Consider the following 22,583-nt stretch of genomic DNA (forward strand, 5'->3'; position numbering starts at 1 on the left):
AAAAAAAAAAAAAAAAAAAAAAAAAAAACAGAATTCTTTTCTAATATGTTTCGACTTTCTTGTGTGACACTAATCTTATTACTTGATATGACTGAAGCTTTGTAAATGTATTTGGATTGAAGCAAAAGAAGTATCTTTGAATCAAAAACTTTATAAGGTCTACTGAAGTCTGCTTGAATCTGTCCCCTGTTCTTTCAGATGAATAGGAGACTGATATGAGTGAAACCTAGTGAATAGAGTCCATTCGAAGAGAGAGAGATTTTGGGCGTTGCATCCCTCTAACAGATCTTCTCTAAAACAGTCAACCGATCACCAAATACACTGACTCCGAGTTGCTAGTAGTAATATTGAATATAAACACAATCTGAGAGAACAGATGTTAAAACACGATTTGAAAGGGAACAAAAGGGAGTTATGAGGGTGGACGTTGCCCCTTCCAAAATGAAAACTTTTGAATCCAAATGATCTTTGCAAATCATATTGATCATGTTTATACTTTTCTTCTCACTTGTACGGAGGAAGATGTTGAAAGCTACTCAAGGGAGAACCCACTTACAACAATCGGCTACATCGTTTAAAACCTTAGCTTGACTAGCATTAACAACAACTAGGGGCGTACCAACATAAAAGCAGCTGCGCCATGTACAAATCAAAAGACACAAATACAAGTTTTGGAGGATTCTTTTTCGCCAGGTAAGACAAGAATGAAGATTGGTTCCCGAATACAAGTTAGATCCGGGCACACCAATATGCATAATGCTCATCTTTGCGATGGTTACTAACAAGACCCCCACATTGCAAACAAATAAAACTGCTCCCGTCTGAGAATGCATCCATAACAATTTGCATCCTACCAGTTTCTGCCAGAATAGAATTACCGTGAGCATCCACAACCAAAGAGCCAGATATGTCATTGTTACTATCTGTAGGTTCAGGGTTCAGAGGTTGGGCTTCAGCTATGGCACACTCTGCAAATAAAGAAGCTAGTTGATCAACATCAGCAGTCTCCTGAAATCGGGTTCTGTACAGCTCACGGGCACGGTGCAAGGATTGAATGACTGCCGCATCCCCACCTTGGGTTCTCATTGCCATTACAACCTGTTCAAACATGAAAAACAAGGTGCTGAAAGCTACCAACAAAAATTGTAGTGCTTAATCTTTCCTCTAACAGATTATCTCATATGCCCCCCACCCATGATTTAACCATGTTGATTGAGGCATCTGAGCTGACTACTACAACTACATAAATGTGTATTATCCTTTCCTCTAGGTTCTAAAAGCTACGAAACAATATAAGTTTACCAACGTCTGTCTCAATCGGCATGGGGTAGAAAGCTCATGGTTATAATAAGTAATATACAATACAATTGGTATTCAAAGAAGCAAAAAAAAAAAAAAAAAAAAAAAAAAAAAAAAAAAAAAAAAANCGTTTAGATCAATGAACAGAAAGTTCTAACACATTCCAATTTTTTGTTGGTTTTAAAACAACGTTGGCAAATAAAACCCAAGTGTAGTTTTTTTAATTCTTTTTGAAAAAGAGACACTCTACTGTAGGTTTTTAGTTCGGAGAAATAGACCACTGCCTCTTGACAACAGATTTATGAGAATGCCGATTGGAATTTAATTTACAACTTGATTTTTTTTTATGAATATTTAAACTTTCATGGAGAAGAGAATAACTATTACAAGGGCATACAAAAAGAGAGCCTACAAAAAGGAAGGCAAACTACAAAAAGGGCCACCAATCTAGAGAAATAAACCCTAACTAACAATTACAAAAGGATTTTGTTACTGAAGCTTGAAGCTCACATGGCATATAGTCTAACAGCCCAAACCCACCTCTCGTGGATATGGTCCTCAACCTCAAAGTTTTAAAACGCATCCACTAGGGGAGAGGTTTCTACACTCTTATAAAGAATGCTTCGTTTTCCTCTCCACCGATGTGAGATCTCATAAATCTAACCCCCTTGGGGGCCCAACGTCCTAGTAGCACACCGCTCGGTGTCTGACTTTGATACCATTTGTAACAGCGGAACCACTAGCAGATATTGTTCTCTTTGGACATTCCCTTCTGGGATTCTCCTCAAGGTTTTAGAACGTGTCCACTAGGGAGAGGTTTTCACACCCTTACAAGGAATGTTTTGTTTCCCTCTCCAACTGATGTGGGATCTCACAATCCACCCCCCTTGAGGGCCCAGTGTCCTCGTTAGCATACTGCTCAGTGTTTGGCTCTAATGCCATTTATAACAACTCAAGACCACCGTTAGTAGATATTGTCCTCTTTGGGCTTTCCCTTCCAAGCTTCCCCTCAAGGTTTTAAAACGCGTCCACTAGGAGGAAAGGTTTCCACACCCTTATAGGATTGTTTGGTTTCCCTCTCCAACCGATGTGAGATCTCACAATCCAACCCCCTTGATGGCACACCACTCAGTGTTTGACTATGATAGCCCACCGCTCGTAGATATGTCCTTTTGGGGCTTTCCCTTTCGAGCTTTCTCTCAAGGTTTTACAACGCGTTTGCTAGGGAGAGGTTTCCACACCCTTATAAGGAATGCTTCATTCCCCTCTCCAACCGATGTGGGATCTCAAATATCGAATATAACAAAGAACCAGACCTCACTTGGAGGTCTCTCAAGCTCTCGAAAAAAATTCTATTATTCCTTTCAGCCCAAAAGTCTCCACATAATAGCACATACACTAGCTTGCCACAAAAAAACTTCCCTTTTTGCAGAAGGGAATTTGACTACAGCTTGCTTAATACAATCATTCCAACACACCAAAATATCAATGACAAAAACATCTAAGAGAGAGAAGTGGCAGCATTTCAGATTCTCTTAAGATCGGCAAGACTTGGGAGCTGTATGTAAAATGGAAACAGATAAAGTTAGACCAGCCGTTTCTGTATATATATATGAAAGCGGATTCTGTAAATATTAGAAATAAATGGACTTTCACCACTTGAAGGTCAATGACAGAGATTTCAGGTCAATAGTTGGTTGGTTGCCTGGTACTTTGAGCAGTCAGGGTAGTCGGGGACTCAGGAAGGTCATATTCAGTGATGGAAACCAAGCAAGCTATCTTTAACATCGAGCATGAAAAGGCAAAGGAAGGTGATGGCTTCATACTTCTTACTTGTTAGAGACTTGCTTGAAAGAAAATAGGGACGTAAGAAAGGTTACTCTTTGGGAGGTATCCTAAGAATTCTATAAGAATAACATCATAAACTAATTCCTACAGAGGTAAATACTACTATGATCCACAAAAAACCTACTCTACCATAACTGGGGTGCGTGCCGCTTTTATTTTTGTCAGTGCTGTACGACGAAGTTATTGGCCGTTACATTTATCATAATTGGGATATTTTTTTCAATTTATTTATTTCAAGTACAACCACTAAATGAAGCATTTGAATTGAATGAGATTCCTCTTCTTTCAGGCACTTGCGTTCTGCGTTCTCATTCCTCACCCTTTTTTCCTTTCCCTTTTGTATGTGTGTGGGTGGGTGGGGGTGGGGATTTTGCAAATTGCCTTCCTTCTTGAGCTTCAGACCTTCCTGTGAGTTATTATTACTATGAAAGATGTGCCACTCTAACTTCAGGATTGTATTTCCAGAGATGGAAATCAAGCAAGCTATCCTTAAGACTGAGAATAAGAAAGCTCCAGGATGTGATGCCATTTTCTAGTCTAGCTTCGAAGAAAATTGGAGCCTTTAGCAGGTGTTTTAATAATTTTATGAAAAAATAACAGCGAAACCCAACTACTAGAAATGTACAGATGACCATTATCTTCTGAAAATTCGGCTTGACAGGAAGGTGAAGTCTTTTACCAATGGTTCAAGCGAGGAGGAAAGCCCTATTGGCGAATTTTCAATCCCCTTTGGCAACCGGAACTCAACTGACGTGATTTAATTTACAGAATCAAAGAAAACCCAGAAGCTAAATATAAATAAGCCATCGCAGAAAAGTTTCGAAAGAAGAAAACAGACCATGAATTCCAAGTGAGGCAAGTTTTTTTTTATTTTTTCTGTAAACATACCGCTTGGAGGGCTTGGGTAGGGTTTCGTTGATCGATGAATTGCCGAGCCAATGTGAGCAAGTCGCGAACAGAATCGCCTTCGCCGGCTCTATTTGACGCAAATTCAGTCTCCATCATGTCCGACTTCGAACAATCCATAGTATCATCGGCAAATTTACCTTGAGAAATCCAGGGCACAGTTCCTTTTTGATTGATTATCGGTTTTGTAATGGAAATATGCTTCCAAATCACACCATCGCTAGACGGTTCTAGCAGATTCTATAAGCACCCCCAGGGCTCTCTCGCTCTCTCGCGCGCGTACTCGATATGTCGTGGCGCAACGGAATTTGGGATTTTATTTATATCATAATTCGCAAAATTATTTCTAACAATTGGGAAAGCACTGTTTTTTATTTACTCTTTTTGTAATTAAAATAGAAAATAAATTGAGCAGAAATTAAATATGAGCTCATGTAATATAATTAATTAATATTTCAAGTATTTATTTATTGAATTAAACATTTATATCATGTGTTTGATAAATTAAATACTGTAATTAGTATTCGAAAACAATGATTTATAATAATCGATACCTAACCCGAAGCACCAATGCCAACATAGTGGGAAACAACAGAAGTTGGGCGCGCGCAGGCGCACACCCCACCGCCCATGCACAAATTTCTTATCTTCTGCCCCTATGCGCTGCTCTTCGGAAGGTTAGAGACCCGCAAAGCTTCCACAGCATTTTCCATGGTGGATCCGCCTCTTTGCGCTCCGGGGATGTTTATTTTCGTGACAGGTATCTCTACACATCTGCTTGATTAGCGTTAAACCACAATACTAATGCCATAGTCCCGACGGGAAATGTTCTGAATTAGGGAACGATAATGAATTGTAGTGTATAAATCCGTTTCCCCTTGCTGTGGGGTTGATGGAAGATGTAACTGAGAATGTTCTTGGAATTACAATTGAAAAACACAGACAATGCGCTTCCGAGATGAGGCTCGGAATGTATAAAACTAGGGCAAATGTGGCCAGTATTTGGGAATGAAAGAAATTGGGGGATTAAAAGGGGGAAGCATGCAGGGCATGAAAGTGTAAGACCACATGCGAGGGCAGATTCTCGGAAATGCTAGGGATTTTGCACATTCAACAATTGGTCTCTGGAAAGGCAGATCTGGAATGCAATTGTTCCTAATATTTAATATACCTCTTCCTATCAACATCCGACAAAGAGGCCCAACAACTGTGAAATAATTGTCCGACAAAGATAGATTTACCAGATTTCCAAGCGCACAAATGACTTCCGGCACCATACCATACAGTAGATTTCCTGCGAAATTCAACTGCTCCACGTTCTTTAGGCAACCCAGGGAAAAGGGCAATGGTCCTGTTAGTCGATTGCTGCCGGCATCAAACACGATTGCTTCGTCAAGTGATCCTAACTCATAAGGCAGACACCCTGATAGTGAGTTGTTTAAGAGAAGAACCTCAGTCAGAGATGACAAAGCTTTTACTATGCCACCGGGAATTGGACCACTGAATTTATTGTTGGCTAATGTGAGGTAGAGAATATGGGTGCTGGAAAGACTGTCTGGGAGACTCTGCATGAAATTGTTGTTGTTGATGAGGAGAAAATCAAGGTCCTGGACGAAGACTTGAGGTGGGACTGACCCAGTAAAGAAATTGAACCGAAGGTCTAAGAAGGTGAGGCTGTTTAGACCAACAACAGCAGCGGGAAAAGGACCAGACAATCGGTTGTTGCTCACATCAAGCTCGTATAGGTAAGGGAGCCTGGTAATGTTTGTGGAGATGGTGCCTGCAAAATTGTTGGAATTGGCATGAAAAACAGCAATGTCAGGGAGCTGATCGAGGAAGCCATCGAGGGATGGTGCACTGAGTTGGAAACCATTGAAGTCAATAGATGCGACCGCCGTGGCAGATTTGTTGTCCGGTGGGTTGTCACAGTAAAAGCCTTTGTATTTGCATATATCCGATCCAACCCATGTTTTAGTGATTCCTAGAGGGTCCGAGGTGATAACTGACTTGAACTTTTGAATCACAGGGTACACCACTGAAAGCCTCAGGTCTTCAAATATCAAAACCTCTGCTTCAACAGGCAAAAGAGATGATGGCTGAGGAGTTATCGCTTGCTTACAGTGAGACCAGCCGTGATCACAGCCTTCTACTTTGAAATCTTGCGTTTTGCTGTCGCTACTGTTGGCTATGGCGTGGACAACCAAAGAAGAAAGCAGGTTGAAGAACAGAAACAGCAAAACTCTGCCAGGTATTTTACTCATTCTTATCAACCCAACAAATTGTTTGCTCTGTAGTTATTCAGAACTCTATAAGCATAGAAGTAAAAATTAGACCAAGTTTCATAAACACAGCCTGTTTATATAAGAAACTAAAAGTTGGCCAAAAGAAGAGGGAATGCTGTAAACCTCGTTAGGTTCAAGCAGAGCAGGTATGGGTCTGCAAATAGGCACAAAACCAAAAGCTGAAAAAAAGATAAGTTACAGTACAAACGAAAGATCCCAACTTTACAACAAATAGGTCCAATACTTGAAGTCCCAACCAACACTGAAAACAGAAGCCAAATGGTAATGATATAAAAAACTATAATGAAGCGTGGGAATGCACAAAGACCACCATCCCAATAGACGCTCATCAGATTGAAGATATGACATGACAACTTCATCTTCTAATCTGCCTTCTTACATATTGATCTGCCTCTTTAGTTCTATAAAGTGAACTCGTACGGGTCTGATTAAATTATAGTATTTAATTTGGCATTCGGACCATGATTTGTTAAATCATTATATTTATAAGATCATACATTATCCTCTGAGTTGTAAAGAACAGCAGTCTTGTATTGAAGGATCGGGATAGGTGCTACGGAAGTCAACTATTTTTCTTTATTTTGAAGTCACTTTTCTGCCCATTGGATTCCATTATCTTAAGATGATAAATATGATTGCGATATTTGGATACAGCTGGGCATCCGACTTAGTGGAACAAGAACTCATTGTCTTGATACACATTAAAAATCAGCTCCTTTATTGTATTCTTTTTGAAAAGGCATAGACATGAGTGACGATTTAATAACATCCATAATGAAGACTGAATTTTGTCAATTGCAATGTGATTGATGAACCAATCATAGCCATTAAAGGTCTATGCAAAACTTGGGCTTCCCATAATCAATAAGGAAGATGATATGGATTATACCGTTCAAGTGGTTTCAAGTGAAGCCACGGCTAATAGATATTCTCTTCTTTGAACTTTTTCTTCCTAACTTTCTCTTAAGGGAGTCTACATTCTTATAAGAAATGTTTTGTTCTCTTTAATGGATGTGGAATCTCATAATCCACCCACCTTTGGAGGCTTCGTGTCCTTCCAGTCTTCCCCGTTCTATCTAATGTGGGATCTCAAAATCTACTCTCTTTGGAGGCCTAACGTTCTCGCTGGCACACTGCCCAATGTCTAACTCTAATACTATTTGTAATAGCCTAAGCTCACCGCTAGCATATATTGTCATTTTCGACTTTTCCTCCTCAGCTTTCCCTCGAGGTTTTAAAATGCATTCACTGGGAAGAGGTTTTAAAATGCATTCACTGGAAAGAGGTATCCACACCCTTATAAGTAATACTATTGTCCTCTTTGAATTTTCTTTCAAGACTTCCCCTCAAAGTTTTAAAACTCATTCGCTAAGGTGAAGTTTCTACACCCTTATAAGTAATACTTCATTCTCATTTACAACCGTGTAATGTCGACAATGATACATGATTGATGGGCAGATAAGGCCACAGAGAATTAAAAGGATCATGGATAATTCTCTCGCCCCATATGGGGTTTGGGCCAACGCTAATGAGCCCCCAAGGAAAGTGAACCTCGGGGATGTGAATAACTCAAACCACACGTCGGCAGTGCAGAGGGCGGACACAGAATCTCTGCCTTTCTGTATTCAGATCTGACCACCGAACTTTTCTGCAAACGACAATCCAAAAACCCCATTGGATTGAAACGGGAAATTTAGGAAGAAGAATAAAAATTGGGTGGAAATGGGAATTGGGAAGGAATAAAGGTGGGATTTTTGTCTGTTGTTTATACATATAATAAAATAAATCCACCATGCAATCCAATATGATAGAAAAAAAAAAAAAGAAAAAAATGGTGAAGGAATAATAATATTGGAGAGCATAAGAAAGTTTATAAAAGAGAACAAAAGGCCCACTAGTAGCGTGACTCAACACCCACCAAATCCCACCGTCCCATGCTTTTCCTCTCTCCCAATCCCACACCCTTCAAATTTCCAAATCCCAAGAAAACAAAAACCTTCATACGAGAGGGGACACACAGAGAAGAGGAAAACACCAAAGGGGGCGTTCCTAATTTTCTATAGACAGCACAGCACAGCACAGCGCCGCGCAGCGCAGCGCACCTACTACTAATCTTCTTGGAGACGGTGCTCAAGCCCCAGCGTTGACCATTGGTTCCCTATAATTTTATTTATATAATATTGATGGAGATCTGTGGGCGTTGGATGAGTTGACTATTATGACGATTCCAGAACAAGCGTTGCAGGTGTTTCGGTGGAGTGGGCGTGATTGTGATCGTTTTCGTAAGTTACAATCAGCATTGTTGGATCGTCTAAGGCACGTTCTACGTGTTTCCGTGCTGGACAGCCTCTCAGACTGCTACATTTGTAATATCCCCTGTTCATTTACCAAAATAACCTTCGTCAGTCCTCCCTTCTACTCCACCCAAACCCATTCCCCCACTTTTAATTTATTTGCTTTTTGACATTATAAAAAAGGAAAACAAATCATACACTACACTCTTTTCCCGAATATATTATTATGCTTGGGAAACAACGGACTACAAAGGTCAACGAGTTGTTATGTTCTGCCCCATTAAATGACCGAGTTCTTAGAACGAGTTAACTTTCACCACACACTCAACAAACGAAGGAGGATCCGAAGTAAAAGTTACACACCTTGGATGGGGAGAGCCTTTAATGGGTTTTTGGCCGTACTTTCTCCAGGAGTAATCGTCCGGTGGGATATCCGCAAGTTTCGAGCTCACCGCGGGAACTCTGATGACTCTTTTTATCCTGTTTTTCCTGCTAAACCAAACAAGTTTCACAATTCAATGACTAATCGAATATAGTCTAAAACCCAATTCAGAGAATTTTGTATGGATTTTTTCTACTATCTGTTGCAATGACCAACCTCTTCTTAGAACAGTGACACCGACCGGAGGATGAGGCACACTTCATGGCGGAATCGTCCATAGAATTGCATTTTCTCTTTAGCGAGGAGGTTGAAAGTGGGGGCTTTCCGGCGGAAGAGACCTGGGACATGTGGGTGAACTGGAACCCAGATGACATAGATGGCTGTAAGCTTTCGGTGTCTCCGGTTAGCGATGAAATATAGGAATTTGCAGCGGAAATCGGGGGCGAGGCTACGAAGTTGATGGTGGTAGTCGGATCTTTTCTATCTACAGACCCATTTTTTAGTACCACCGACGAAGTATTTTGCTGTGCTTGGAAAGTATTCGGTGGATGAGAAGGCTGATGGGGGTTGTTGTGAGGCAGAGGAGGCAAACGCACAACAGAGGAGGGCGTGGGGCAATAAACCTTAAAAGCAGAGACTGATTCCTGTTTCTTTACTTGAACCTGAGGGGCTGATGACGAACTCGGATCTTGGTGCTGCAACGGCTTGACCTTCGGTGGAGGAGGCGGCGGGGGAGTATGAAGAACCGGCGCCCTTCTGAAGCGGGCATGACCGGTTCTATTCCGATCGAGCAAAGAAATGACCTTCTTGAAATTGCTGACGACGGAATCGGCTACGGCATCGTATGGAGCGATAGCATTGGGAGTAGTGGAGGTGGAAGAATCGTGTTGGGAGTGGTGTTGATTAGGGGTATGGGACATCAATCGGAGGAAATTCTGGACGCTCTGAATCCCAGCAGAAGCGGCTTCTTGAACAGCAGAAACAGCGGCATTTTCTTCCAACTTGGGCGTGAAATTAGTAGCGGTGGTAGCATCCCCAAACCCCACCATGAGCTCCACGGCCATGTTATTGTTGAGAAGGAGCATATGAAATGAAAGCAGAGGAGGAAGGAGAAGAGTATTTATACTGAGAAAGAAAAAAAAACGTGAAATTGTTAGAAAAGAGAGAAGGAGAGGGAGGGGATTGGGAAGAAGAAAGTGGTGAAAGAGAAGAGGAAAAAGATGATAAAAGAATTGGGGGAAGGAAAGGATTGGAGTCAAACTGATGCCCTCACTATGCAAGGCATCGGGCAACTGACCGGTTTGATTCTGGTCGGTCTGCCGTCAAACACTCCAACCAATTAGAAGGCTCCACGTAAGAGAAATTGTCAGTACATTTGACTCTTCTGTTTAGGAAAGGCCCATTTACAGGGTGGGTTTCAAATTTGAGTGAGAGAGAGAGAGAGGGAGGGAGAGAAAGAAAGGTCAAAAGGGTGAGAATAGCCGTTGGATTAAGGAGCGGGTAAAATCAGGAAGAGAGAGAGAGAGAGAGAGAGAGAGAGAGAGAGAGAGAGGAGAAAAGGACAAGATATCATTAGTTGGAGACAGTGGGATAGAGTTGACCTTTAATAGCTTTTAATGCAAAAGTCATTGAATGAGGAGGTGGGGCTAGTGGGTCCCAGACGGTTTTCCAATCTTTTTTACCGGATACCGGAAGTAGTTTCCACCCACAAGTCACCTTGGATTCCTTTCTTTCTTCAAACTAATTCAATTTTGAATCTCATTGGGCTTTTTCGCTTTTCCGGGCCCAACCCGCAAGGTCTTCTCCCCAGGAGAGGAGACCAACGTTCAAAGCCTTTTTCTTTTTCTTTTTCTTTTTCTTTTTCTTTTTCTTTTTCTTTTTTTCCCTAAAAGATTTCATTTCCTTCAAGAAGGAGAAAAGGAACCAAATATATTTTATTGTACATTTTTTCCATATGTTGTGGGTTCGAGTACTTATTAACCAAGTTTTCAAATTCCATTTGCAATACCAAAATCGAGGCCAATTTGCGACTAAATTGTTGACTTTCTTTTGGCGTTCAAATCCCTTGAATCGAGGAACTCTTTAAATTTTAATATACTACTCCATGCCTTCATTCTTTCTTCCCCTTTTTTCATAAACAAATTAATTCCATTTTATTTCTTTCATGTGTATGTACAAGACAATACATTGACATAGAGAAACAAAAGTCACAAAATCGTAATTGACGTTTCCAAAAGACGAGGGACAGATGGTTTGAAAATATTTGAAATCGAATTAATTTGGTTGTAAAAGGGGAAAGATTCAAACATCCATTTAAATTTGAGTTCTGGAAAAGCTTTGGGACCAATCACCCAATTTGGTGGTCCATTCACATATATGACCATTTACTGTACACCCAAATGTAACGCCAAATATAGGTATAAATAAAGTAACCAATATATTTTATTCAAATCCTAGGTCCTTTAATAGGGTATAGGGTAATAAAATATACACCATTTATTTTCTTTTTTCATTACTTTATGACGACTAAATTAGGCGCAGACATGGGAAATTAGGCATTTAGCGACAAATGAAGTAGTGCTACTTCTTCTTTTCATAGTTGGAATGCAAGACGGCAAGATAAGGTTCAACATTTGAACTTCCACATTTCCATAATTCATATTACCTCTATAATTCAACTTCGTTTCCTAGGATAAATGTCGTGTTCTTGCTACCTTTCTTATCAAATTAATTCAAATTCATTAATCTTCGATATGACAAATTTTTTTGGAGATACAATAATTACGATTAGAAATAACTCTTCAATTACTATTTTAGTTTGCAAATATTAATTAGTCAATGTTTTGCCCAGGTATGTCAATTTTCTAGTACATACACGTTAAGAATCAAACATTAATCATTAATAATTTTTAGAGAATTGAAAAAGTGATCGATAAGAGGTGACGTGAAATTAGGTGATGAACCAGAGGTGACCAAATGAGATGACCCATGATGAAGTAACCTACAAAAGAGAAAGAAAGAGTTATGATGATATAATATATAAGAGAGTTGACGAGAGTTTTCCATTCTCCTTTTGAATTAGGTTCAAATAAATAAAGTTGGTCTAACGAACCAGACATGAGTAGGGGACTACAAAAGGCAAGCCCTATGAGGAGAAAAAAATGCCTCCTTCCCTAAGGCTAGTTCGGTCTTGCGTTGAATTTTAGGGTCCATCCTTCTATTCCCCTCGAGTTCGATTGATATCAGACCCATTCTACCTTATTCTTATCATCAATATCATTTTTTCCTCTTAAGTCTATATCTAAGTGTAACAACTTAAACTCATTGTTGCTCCTTTCCTCTCTAGTTTTCCTCAAGGTTTCAAAACTCGTCTACTAGAAAGAGGTTTCCACACCTTATAAGAAATGTTTCGTTCTCTTCTCGAACCAACGTGAGATCACCCGTGAAAGCGAGGGATTGGGAATTGGGGGGTTGAAGTTAGAGATAGGAAATGGTTGAAAAGGAGGCCGGAAAGTTAAGGGCAAGGCAAGTGGCGGTGCATGTGATGCGTCAAGTGGGCATAAGAACCAGAGAAAGCCCAAATCAAAACGCCTGTTTTGTAGATAAAGAGATTGCGTGTTTGTGGCCTCTCAGCTCACCCACCCCAACTTGGCCGATCACTGGATATTATTATTGTTAGTAACGTATGGGCCGCAAGCCCATGCTTCTGTGTCTTCTTCTTCTTCCTCATCCTCCTCATTCTTAGCTTATCCACTCTGTTATTTTAATCACCCAAATATTTGCCTTTTTTCTAAATTATAAAAAATACCCATCAGCCATACATCAACCAACTATCCAAAAAAACAAAAAAACGTTCGAGAGAGATTAGTTGCGTGCAAACTTCCTCCACTCTTCGTTGTGTCATATGCAATCGATAGATTAACTAAGAAAGAACACGATGATGCAATCGAAATGAAATTTTGCACCATCCACTTTTGGGCAAAACAAAAAAGAAAACTAAATATCAACATTTGGGAAGAAGACAGGTTTGTCCCAACCAAATATCAATAATGAAATAATAATAATAATCTGATAAGGACATTTTGGGTATATTGGAAATTATTAAATGAATTAAAATTACAGTTTCTGTTTGGAAAATATAAAATAAAACAATTTCAATACGAGAAAAGAAGGTTTGTGAAATTAATTAAAAAGATATATTAATCCTGAGTGGAATCTCGACGACCATATGGAAAAGCACAATAATTTGATTATTAATTAAATACAATTAAGTGAGGGAGTAAATTACAGAAATGGGGTAAAGAGGAAGATGGGAATTGTCAACAGGCAGGGGCAAGAGCAGTAATAATATTTTTCCATCTACCAATAGTAATGCAGCAAGTGGGGCCCACTAGCTTTCCGTCTCAACGTAAACCATTCGATCTCATCATCACGTGGCCAATCCTGAATCGCTCGAATCCAATTTATCCGCTTCTATTATTTACTTTATACTTTATTTTAATTCCTTTCGAAATTATGTATACTTTATTGAAGCTTCTATTCAAAATTATTTTATTATTTTATTTATTTATTTTTTAAGAATCCTAATATTAAATATTTAATTATATATTTTAATTTCACTATAGATTTAAAAATTTGAAAAGTCTTCAACAATGACCCAATGACCCATATAGCTTTATTAAAAATGTCATCCATCGACTCCCCTTTTGCCCATCAATCTTTTTTCTCTTAATGAGTAAGGTAGGGTAGATAACACAACCTATCGAGCTTTCCTTTTCGAGCTTCTCTCAAGCTTTTTAAAACCGCTATATAATCTATGTGGAATCCCAAATCCACCCGACTAATAGATATTGTTTTCTTAAGGCTTTTTCTTTTGGAACAGTTATAAAATGTTGTCCTCTCCAACCAACACGAGATTATAAGAGTTAAAAAAGGGAAAATCAACTTGTAACCAAGATCCCAAGAAGTAAGGAGATGTTGGGTGTAAATATCTAGAGAGAGGGGCCGGGGTCAGCTTCCGTAGCTCTGTAGACAATTGTATTCGTCCCATTCGGCCCCGTCAGATATTCTTACTCCATGTTTCATATGCGTGGATGAACACTAATTTGTCTATATAAACATCCACTTTCTTCATCAAAGCATAAACAAGAACACACACGAACTACAGAAATGGGAACATACCGATCCTCCCCCATTCTGGCTCTCCTCTTCTTCCTCCTCGTAACTTTACCGTCGGCGTTGACCTCTTCGATCATCCCCGAGAGGACGGACGATGAAGTGATGGCGCTCTACGATCAGTGGCGTGCCAAGCACGGGAAGTTGCACAACCACTTGGGACCGGAAAGCCAGAATCGATTCCACATCTTCAAGGACAATCTCAAGTACATCGATGAAATCAACGCCCAAAATTTGCCCTATCGATTAGGTTTGAACGTGTTCGCAGATCTGACGAACGAGGAGTACCGATCCAAGTACTTGGGAGCTAAAATCGCCGCTGGTTCAAGGCGAAACAAGACGAGCAGCCGCTATCAGCCTCGCCTTGGGGATGAAGTCCCGGACTCCATCGATTGGAGGGAGAAAGGAGCCGTCGCTCCCATTAAAGACCAAGGAAGTTGTGGTAAGTTCCATTTTTCTAGCCTTCTTCCAATTTCTTCTTCTATAGCTTTCCTATTTTTACTCGCTTTTGCATATTTGGCGCACACAAACATACACAAAAAGCGCTCTCATTCACCTAGTTTTTCAGTAATTAGTATTAATTGCAAATGGTTATGTTGAAAGATGGACTGATGATCGATCATTATAGGAGGATTGATTGTTTGTTTCTTAAATTTAGATTTCATGACTAAAAATTGTTGTTCCTTCATTAATCATTAGTATATCATAACATCTGTTTTGATAATTTTGAATTATATGTAACCATCTGACTAATTATAGGAAAGAACATGAGGGCACAGAATCTTTATGAGTTGCTCGTGGAATGGACCTGCCTTTACTTTCAACTCACACTGGCCCCGCACTTTCTATAGAGATTTAATGATGAGATATATATTTCTTCTCAAAAATTTTAACCACGATATATTTGAATGGCTGTTTTTCTTTTCCTCCAAATATTTATGAACAGTATAGGATTCACAAAAGTTATTTCTTTACTTGCCATTCTTTCTTAATTATTATTTATAAAATATTTCGATTTTAAATCATATAATCACATGATTTGATTTTTATGTGCAACTTTTATGACTGGCAATTATATTATCTCAATGAAAGCTGAGATTTTGATCAAATAATAATAATAATCTCAGTTGTTGATAACACCACACTCATTTCAATTATTAAATTTGTCATCGATTGTTTTAGGAAATATAGAATTAGAATGTTTGAGAGATAAAAAGTTGAAACCTTTTGTAAAGTTCTTAAAAGATGTAGAGAGAATAAACGTTTTCTTGACTTATTCTCTCTGAAGTATATCATAAATAAACTATATGAGATTTGAACATTGGTCGCTTCAAGTATGCTAATTGTTGAAGTTGATATGAAGGGAGTTGCTGGGCGTTCTCAACTATAGCTGCCGTGGAAGGCATAAACCAGATTGTTACAGGCGACTTGGTAGCACTATCAGAACAGGAGCTGGTGGATTGTGACATTTCTTACAACGAAGGTTGCAATGGTGGCCTAATGGACTATGCCTTCGAGTTCATCATCAACAATGGCGGCATTGATACTGAAGAAGATTATCCTTATAAAGGCTATGATAGCACCTGCATCCAATCTAAGGTCTCTATTGCTACTCAAACTTTCTTTTTCCCTTTTGAGTTGCTGAAGCTTATTTTTGATATCTGATGGTCATTATTTCTATTGTGTTTGTCTTCTTCAGAAAAATGCTAGGGTCGTTTCAATCGATGATTATGAAGACGTCCCTGTAAACAATGAAAAAGCACTGCAAAAAGCAGCTGCTAAACAGGTTGTGGCTGTTGCCATTGAAGGGGGAGGTAGAAGTTTCCAGCTATATCGATCGGTATAACATCCATTTCTATGAAGTTTTGGTTATTATTATTGTTTTTTGTACGCTTGGAGAGAGGGTCTGATTTGTTGTATATGTATGTGTACAGGGTATATTCACTGGAAGATGTGGGACAGATTTGGATCATGGTGTTAATGTGGTTGGATATGGGTCTGAAGGGGGCGTCGATTACTGGATTGTGAGAAACTCATGGGGTGCGAGCTGGGGTGAAAGTGGCTACATCAGGATGCAACGTAACGTCGCTTCCCCAAAAGGTCTCTGTGGGATTGCAATGGAGCCTTCTTACCCCATTAAAACCGGACTAAACCCACCTAATCCAGGCCCGACTCCTCCAAGTCCGGTGGAACCCCCAACTCCGGTGGAACCCCCAACTCCGGTGAAACCCCCAACTGTATGCGATGAATATTACGACTGTCCCGCCGCAGAAACTTGCTGCTGCCTCTTCCAGTTTTCAAACACATGCTTTGTATGGGGATGCTGCCCACTGGAAAGCGCCACCTGCTGTGATGACCTTTACAGCTGCTGCCCCCATGACTACCCCGTCTGTGACGTCGGTGCTGGAACCTGCTTGAAGGTACGTGGCTTCAATTTCCATTTTCATATGCATCTTGTCAAAAGGCAAGGGGTAAACGTCTGATGAAGACTGAACTTATATTTTCTGTTGTGCAGAGCAAGAATGACGTTTTCGGAGTGAAGGCGATGAGGCGCACTGCAGCTGTAGCCAAACCATCGTGGGCACTTGGAGGAGGTGTGAGTGTTGGGAAGAGCAGTGCTTAAAAAGGTTGCCAGCTTTGGTGGGGGCTAAGGATGAAAGACAGGCTTGTTACTGTTGAATCAATAACTCTCCAAGCCCTGTATTTCTCATATTGTACGCCTCCTGGCTTCGCAGCTTTTAGCTCAATGGTCGTAGCTTTTAGCTCAATGGTCGTTTAAGTTAGCACACGATGACTGTATATAGGACGTATATGAACACTTGGAACAGAGACTAATTGCTGTCAAGTTATATTAGCACTCTGTCTCTGTGTCAAATCCTGAATTCAGGCCAATTGTGGCTGTCCCTTAATTATGATCTGCTGTATCATTTCATTGAATCCAGTAGTCTTTCCTTCACAAAAACATGAATCAAAGACGAATTGAAAAAAGAGAATTATTCCAACAATGAAATATCTAGGAGACAAAATAATTTTTAGAGAAAGAAAATCATTTTCCAAAGATCTTAGCAAAGACAATGGGACTCATCAGCAGCTTTCAATGAAATAAGAAGCAACCCCACAAGCAACTCGTATTCATATCATAGCCCCATAAACAAGAAAAAGAGAAATAGAAGAAAGAAAACTTAAAGCTGGGACCATCCATTGTGTCGGGTGATGGTATTCATATGTCAAAGACAACTTGATCCAAATTCTAACACTCTCTTGTCATGTTTCTCGCTTCCAATTTGTTTTCGGGGACCATTGCCTGTGGTGCACTACGACTGCCTGCAGGAAGGAATGGGATACACCATCCAAGTGTTACCCCACTCTTCCCTCAATGAGTGGATGGATCCCATTATCATCGCTATCACATATATTCAATCAACCTCGGATCTTACTTGGAGAGGGGAACAAATCATTTTTTATAAAGGTGTAGAAAGCTCTCTATAACAAATACGTTCTAAAATCTTGAGGATGACGACGATACGTAACGAGCCAAAGTAGAAATATCTGCTAGCGGTAGGCTTAGGCGGTTATACTCATGCTCCACTAATAACTTGGAGAGGCAGAGATGAAATATAGTGCCATCTTTGTTTGATAATAAAACTACTTCAGTATCTAGATATTTTTATTGACAGATAACTCAAAAAACAGTGATTATACAATTTGGGTGCATGCTAATCAACCATCCAAATCCATGCAAGTACCAAACTCATCCTTTTTGTGACAATTAATGCCATTGAGAAGGTACTTTTCCTAATTAATTGAGACTTTGACCATTCTGGCTTGTCTCTCCAAACCCGAATCTAGGATTTAAGCAACTTGGTTTCTCTTCTGTTTCTTGAGCTGCATCTAACTGGCTGGAGGTTTCTATCTTTACTTCTGAGTTGGTAGCCTTCAATGTATTCAGGTTCGGGTGGTTAATGGACATTAGTTGAACTGCATCGGGACGATCATCGACTTCACAAGGCGGGGTGCCATTAGAAGGAATCTTTGATTTAAAAGTTCCAAAACCGCATGAAGTGGAAGGAAGAAGAGGTGGGATTGGCCACACTGGCGATCCAGAGGCCAAGGGATGTGGGGTGTTCCAGCCTAAGTTGATGGATTTGATAGGAGATTCATCAAGCATAGAGCTGAACAATCTCTTCAACCCAGTAGATTGGTTTTCGATCATCTGGACATCTGGTTTTAAAACGTATGGATGTTGGCTAGGAAGGTAGGGCCTTTGAACAGCAAAGATACCTGGCATGCTGTGCAGGTAGCTGAATTTCCTCTGCACATTAATGACTAAATTGAGATCTTCCGGGACCTGATAAAGAAAAGCCATCAATCAGTGTAGCTTGGAAAAAAGCTACCTAAGAGAAGGAAAAACAAAGCAAAAACCTTATCAAAAGAGCCCAGCTGAACTACGCCTTCTCGTACAGCAATGACTGCAATTGTCTACAAAAAGAAGTATCTGATAAACTGGAAGTGTTTTGCTTTATAGCAAGCTAAATTTGTAGAATAGTAACCTGAATGCCTGATTTAAACTGAGATTCCCAGGCTCGAGGTTGCTGTACATGAACAAAGTGGAAACGTCAAGAAAGCTGGTATGCACAGAATTGAACTGAAAAGGAAAAAGTTGTCTTACAGGCTCAATGGATGAGTTCCATGAGGAGACGAGGTTCGGATCACTTTCAGTTGCGCTATCTCTGAAAACCCATTTATGATTATTCTCAGCACCAACTTTTCCCACTAATCTGCAGCCAGGGACATATAGATTCTGTATGAACTTATCCAACAGGTTGATCTAAATGAATGTACGAATTCTCTCACCCTTCTCCATAACTGTAAACCTCGTGAGACATTTTGAAGAAGAGATCAACTCCAAACCTCCCTGTAAGACACCCACCTGCTGCTCTTTCACATTCATGGAAATCACAAAACCCATCTTCCCAAACAAGAATCCTGAAAGAAAAGCAACTCATGAACTCACTAAGCAGTCGTCAATTCTAACAAGAGTATCATCTTTGTTCATACATACCAGTTCCTCTTGTTTCCTTTAGAGCGATCAAGAGCACTCCCACCAAACTCCCACCTGCAATAAAACAAAGTATGGGAAAAATATCTGATGAATTAGAATACAACTCATCCATCGATCACTTCTCCTTGGGGGTTTGAGTTCTTAGTTTTCTTACTTGGGAGGAGGAAAGTTTCTAGGGAGGATCCTCCAGAAAATGGCATAAACCCACTTAGAAGAGGTAGAGCTACAAGAGTCTGAAGACAAACATAAACTCCTTAAAGTGTGTTGCAACAGACAGTTAAGCATGGGAAGGCCACTTTCCATTTTACTGAAAGAAAACCGATTGGCTCTGTACTGGTCTTTCTCTTCACCATTAAATGGGAAGGAGCAATCATGGTACTTACTACACCTACTCGCTGGCATTTAGTGTGGGAAACACGCTTCAACCTCCTCCTAGTCCTCGCTATACAAAATATTTATGCTGTGGTACTCATTTCCCCACCAAAAAAGTAATATTATTTCAACTCTTGATTTGCACATCAATAAACGTTGAAGGATCTTTCCAGTGCAACTTCCTAATATAATTTAAGGGACAGGAAAGCCAAACATGCAAATATTAAGGAATATATCTATATATAATCCAAGGTTCTGTTTCCCAAAAAACAAATCATTTAACACTCATTACCTGCAAATGCATACATAACAATTTGGCAATTGTAGCTGATGTGGTCCTCCAAAAGTTTGAAAGCTCCATTGGATTCAAATTGCACCAAACTTCGTCCTTACGTCGGCCCACCATATAAGACACAAGATAGCTCTGGTCTTCTTACTCTCTCAAGTTTCATGCTTTCTTTACTTTGACAGAAGCAATCCATGGTATCAATTGCTTTGCTGAAAACCCACCGGCTAAATTTTCTGCAAGAAGCAACTAAGTTCTTAAAAAGTTGATAAATTTTCACAAACACTCGGTAGATCTTGAAGGAATCACATAGGAGCAAGCATGAAATCGGGGCTAGAAAATTATTATAGAAGGATCCTTTCCGAGAGGTAAATCTTCTTCTCTTGTCAACATCACTTAGCTGGCATAACATATATCCATCGGCAACCTTAGCCCTTCAACAATTATTGTTCTTTTCTCAGTTGGCTGCGTCTAGAAATAGTTGAGTGAGAAAATGATAATTGTTCAAGCAAATGTGTTTTGTTTAAGGCTAATCGAACACAAAAGGACCTAACTATAACTAATAATTATACTGCATCCGTCCAAATTATTAGGCAGCAAGTAATTAATCAAATGCCCAATTAAGTGTTGTTTAAACTGATGCATGTCGTCTTCAAATTTCAAAAGTTAGTGATAGCTGATTATCAGACGGTCAATTTAGCATGCTGAGAGTTTACAAATCTAGCACAGTAAACAACAAAGAAAGACATAAAGAAAGAAAAAAACTGGTCCAGCACGAATTTATGAGGGGAAAGGAGCACCATGCACCTTCAAAGTGTGTCCCCTCCACCCATTTGCAGACACCCTATCCTGCACTGTAGAAAGGAAGATAGCTGTAAAAAGTACTAATATATAACAAATCTCAATCTAATGCGTTTCAAAGATGCTACAACAGTGTAAAGAACACGAACCAGCTAAATGGGAGGTGAAAAAAAAATATCTTTTGTCCATTCACTACGAGTGACCAAAGACAACCACACCCACGCAATATGGAGAGCTGCAATCAATTCTATTGGCATCCTTGAGATGTATCGCATTTGCAATCTTTGAACCTGAAAGCAGCCACATAAATGCCAAGCTAACAGTACCCTATATAATAAAGGATAATGTCTTATTGCACCTTTATCACTTTCAAAGCGTGGATAATAGGACATTAGATGGGGCAACTGGTTCTGGCGAAAGAAACACAATGTTGGGAAGATGCCCCCATTACTGAAGCAGCTAAATATACGTCGACAGCTACAGAAATTAGGGGGATAGAACTTAGTGTGTACTTCTCCAATGATAATAATCTAGACCCGTGGCTTGGCCCTCTACCACCATTCTCCACCTCTTTGGATTTGGCATTATAACAAACACCTTCCGTGCATGTTGCTCAGGCCCAGCCGCAAATGACAACTCCAATGCCCTTTATCACATCTTTCACCTAGAAACGTGGCCCAATCCGACATGTAAATGTAGTAATCTCTCAATCACAACAGGGAGTTCTTCTCATAACTATAATAACATAATCGCAACCTTATTTAAACTAACAAATAACAACTTAGCAATCACTTTTGAAAATAGATTGGAAATCAAATTATTCAAACTACCTCATATGGCGGATCAAACTTTCAGGAGTTGCAGATTTATGATTATATTTGAGAACTGCGCTACGTTTTATCTATTCTTGTTCTTCAATTATGAACTATTCTTGGATCTCCTTATCACCATTTTTAAATAGTGGCGGGCAATCAAAGGTAAGTTTAAATGTGATGGGAGTACTGAGTGATGTAAAACTTGAAAGCGATGGCTTTCAGTTGATGTATTATTTATGATTTTAAGAAGAATGTCTCAGAGGAGTCAAATTAATTAATAAGTTCGATTGTGTCGTTACAAAATAATTAATTAGTTGATTCATAAATCATATGCAGCTAAGCGTAGTATTGATTGGGCCTTGGCATTTAGTTAGAAATCATAGATGCCCATTCGACCTGTGTCGAAGGCACTTTATTTCTACCCAAAAAGGAACAATGCCTGATACTCCATTCAACATTCTTCGTTGCTATATTCATGTTAGAACATCGATATACCAAAAAAGATTCTAGCAAGATGAATGCTTGAAGTCAAGAACTAAAAAGATGCTCAATTAGAGGACCTTTTGACCAAAAGTAAACCCAACCCCGAATTGTTTTGTAATAAAATATCACAATCTATTATGAACAGCCTTCAGTCCTGGGATGATAAGGGTATCTAGTATGGTCTTCACTTGACACTTTCTCCATTACACATGGTACTCTTCTATGCAGCTGGCACAAAATGCTAGTGGTCGTATAGACATTGTAGCGTTACTTGATGTACGGACAAGTAAACTGGCAAACAAACAGACCTCACAAAGACCAAAAGTGAACTCTGAAATCTAAATTAAGATGGTTCTTCCTTTGAAACTGAGTCATGATTTCATTAAAACCAGGAACAAAAGCGCCCAAAATATATCAACCATTTCAGAAACCACAACGATATTGTACTGCGAAAAAGATTGATACAACAACCACACTTTTGTTCTACCCAAGAATTACTGCACCTATGAGATCTAATCCAATCCAACCATCTCATTAATTTTTCTCCTTGGGGGGGG

General features: G+C 39.6%; 5 protein-coding genes across 7 annotated transcripts; 1 reads left to right on the plus strand and 4 right to left on the minus strand.

Annotated features, from left to right (window-relative positions):
• Positions 1-449: 449 nt before the first annotated feature.
• On the minus strand, positions 450-4,366 carry LOC111797596. The gene is made up of 2 exons (XM_023680650.1): positions 4,036-4,366; positions 450-1,098 (listed from the first exon to the last, which is right to left on the minus strand). The coding sequence occupies exons 1-2, from the start codon at positions 4,171-4,173 to the stop codon at positions 730-732; spliced, it is 507 nt and encodes a 168-aa protein (XP_023536418.1). The 5' UTR covers positions 4,174-4,366; the 3' UTR covers positions 450-729.
• Positions 4,367-4,855: 489 nt separating this feature from the next.
• Positions 4,856-7,181, minus strand: LOC111796464 (uncharacterized protein At4g06744-like). The gene has a single exon (XM_023679085.1). The coding sequence runs from the start codon at positions 6,312-6,314 to the stop codon at positions 5,034-5,036; it is 1,281 nt and encodes a 426-aa protein (XP_023534853.1). The 5' UTR covers positions 6,315-7,181; the 3' UTR covers positions 4,856-5,033.
• A 1,007-nt stretch (positions 7,182-8,188) lies between these two features.
• Positions 8,189-10,698, minus strand: LOC111797617 (probable WRKY transcription factor 7). 2 transcript variants are annotated; one of them, XM_023680674.1, is made up of 3 exons: positions 9,249-10,698; positions 9,014-9,139; positions 8,189-8,732 (listed from the first exon to the last, which is right to left on the minus strand). In XM_023680674.1, exons 1-3 carry the CDS (start codon positions 10,115-10,117, stop codon positions 8,573-8,575), a joined length of 1,155 nt encoding a protein of 384 aa, XP_023536442.1. In that variant the 5' UTR covers positions 10,118-10,698; the 3' UTR covers positions 8,189-8,572. The 2 variants fall into 2 exon arrangements, with proteins under 2 accessions (XP_023536442.1, XP_023536441.1); XM_023680673.1 differs by having other exon boundaries at positions 9,014-9,142.
• Positions 10,699-14,062: 3,364 nt separating this feature from the next.
• On the plus strand, positions 14,063-17,144 carry LOC111796444 (low-temperature-induced cysteine proteinase-like). Its single transcript, XM_023679046.1, has 5 exons — positions 14,063-14,649; positions 15,571-15,806; positions 15,907-16,047; positions 16,142-16,627; positions 16,723-17,144. The coding sequence occupies exons 1-5, from the start codon at positions 14,202-14,204 to the stop codon at positions 16,828-16,830; spliced, it is 1,419 nt and encodes a 472-aa protein (XP_023534814.1). The 5' UTR covers positions 14,063-14,201; the 3' UTR covers positions 16,831-17,144.
• Positions 17,145-17,818: 674 nt separating this feature from the next.
• On the minus strand, positions 17,819-21,354 carry LOC111796446. Of its 2 annotated transcripts, XM_023679048.1 has the most exons (11): positions 21,087-21,354; positions 20,878-21,018; positions 20,735-20,781; positions 19,934-20,163; positions 19,424-19,823; positions 19,270-19,323; positions 19,062-19,193; positions 18,877-18,985; positions 18,758-18,799; positions 18,630-18,686; positions 17,819-18,555 (listed from the first exon to the last, which is right to left on the minus strand). In XM_023679048.1, the coding sequence occupies exons 5-11, from the start codon at positions 19,669-19,671 to the stop codon at positions 18,007-18,009; spliced, it is 1,191 nt and encodes a 396-aa protein (XP_023534816.1). In that variant the 5' UTR covers positions 19,672-19,823; positions 19,934-20,163; positions 20,735-20,781; positions 20,878-21,018; positions 21,087-21,354; the 3' UTR covers positions 17,819-18,006. The 2 variants fall into 2 exon arrangements, with proteins under 2 accessions (XP_023534816.1, XP_023534817.1); XM_023679049.1 differs by lacking the exons at positions 19,934-20,163; positions 20,735-20,781; positions 20,878-21,018; positions 21,087-21,354 and having other exon boundaries at positions 19,424-19,841.
• Between the last annotated feature and the right edge of the window lie 1,229 nt (positions 21,355-22,583).

Source organism: Cucurbita pepo, chromosome LG06, assembly GCF_002806865.2.
Source record: "Cucurbita pepo subsp. pepo cultivar mu-cu-16 chromosome LG06, ASM280686v2, whole genome shotgun sequence".
NCBI lineage: Eukaryota > Viridiplantae > Streptophyta > Magnoliopsida > Cucurbitales > Cucurbitaceae > Cucurbita > Cucurbita pepo.

What these genes read in the sequence shown, in the direction of transcription:
- LOC111796464 (XM_023679085.1), bottom strand. Translation starts at nt 6,314, where the DNA reads ATGAGTAAAATACCTGGCAGAGTTTTGCTGTTTCTGTTCTTCAACCTG.
- LOC111797617 (XM_023680673.1), bottom strand. Translation starts at nt 10,117, where the DNA reads ATGCTCCTTCTCAACAATAACATGGCCGTGGAGCTCATGGTGGGGTTT. An exon ending in TGTCACTGTTCTAAGAAGAG is followed by an intron (nt 9,143 to 9,248) that starts GTTGGTCATTGC and finishes TGTTTGGTTTAG; the next exon opens with CAGGAAAAACAGGATAAAAA. An exon ending in AAAGGCTCTCCCCATCCAAG is followed by an intron (nt 8,733 to 9,013) that starts GTGTGTAACTTT and finishes GTAAATGAACAG; the next exon opens with GGGATATTACAAATGTAGCA.
- LOC111796444 (XM_023679046.1), top strand. Translation starts at nt 14,202, where the DNA reads ATGGGAACATACCGATCCTCCCCCATTCTGGCTCTCCTCTTCTTCCTC. An exon ending in TAAAGACCAAGGAAGTTGTG is followed by an intron (nt 14,650 to 15,570) that starts GTAAGTTCCATT and finishes GTTGATATGAAG; the next exon opens with GGAGTTGCTGGGCGTTCTCA. An exon ending in GTTTCCAGCTATATCGATCG is followed by an intron (nt 16,048 to 16,141) that starts GTATAACATCCA and finishes GTATGTGTACAG; the next exon opens with GGTATATTCACTGGAAGATG.
- LOC111797596 (XM_023680650.1), bottom strand. Translation starts at nt 4,173, where the DNA reads ATGGATTGTTCGAAGTCGGACATGATGGAGACTGAATTTGCGTCAAAT. An exon ending in CTACCCAAGCCCTCCAAGCG is followed by an intron (nt 1,099 to 4,035) that starts GTATGTTTACAG and finishes ATGTTTGAACAG; the next exon opens with GTTGTAATGGCAATGAGAAC.
- LOC111796446 (XM_023679048.1), bottom strand. Translation starts at nt 19,671, where the DNA reads ATGCCAGCGAGTAGGTGTAGTAAGTACCATGATTGCTCCTTCCCATTT. An exon ending in GGAACTCATCCATTGAGCCT is followed by an intron (nt 18,800 to 18,876) that starts GTAAGACAACTT and finishes GTTCATGTACAG; the next exon opens with CAACCTCGAGCCTGGGAATC. An exon ending in AGTTTAAATCAGGCATTCAG is followed by an intron (nt 18,687 to 18,757) that starts GTTACTATTCTA and finishes TTCTTTTTGTAG; the next exon opens with ACAATTGCAGTCATTGCTGT.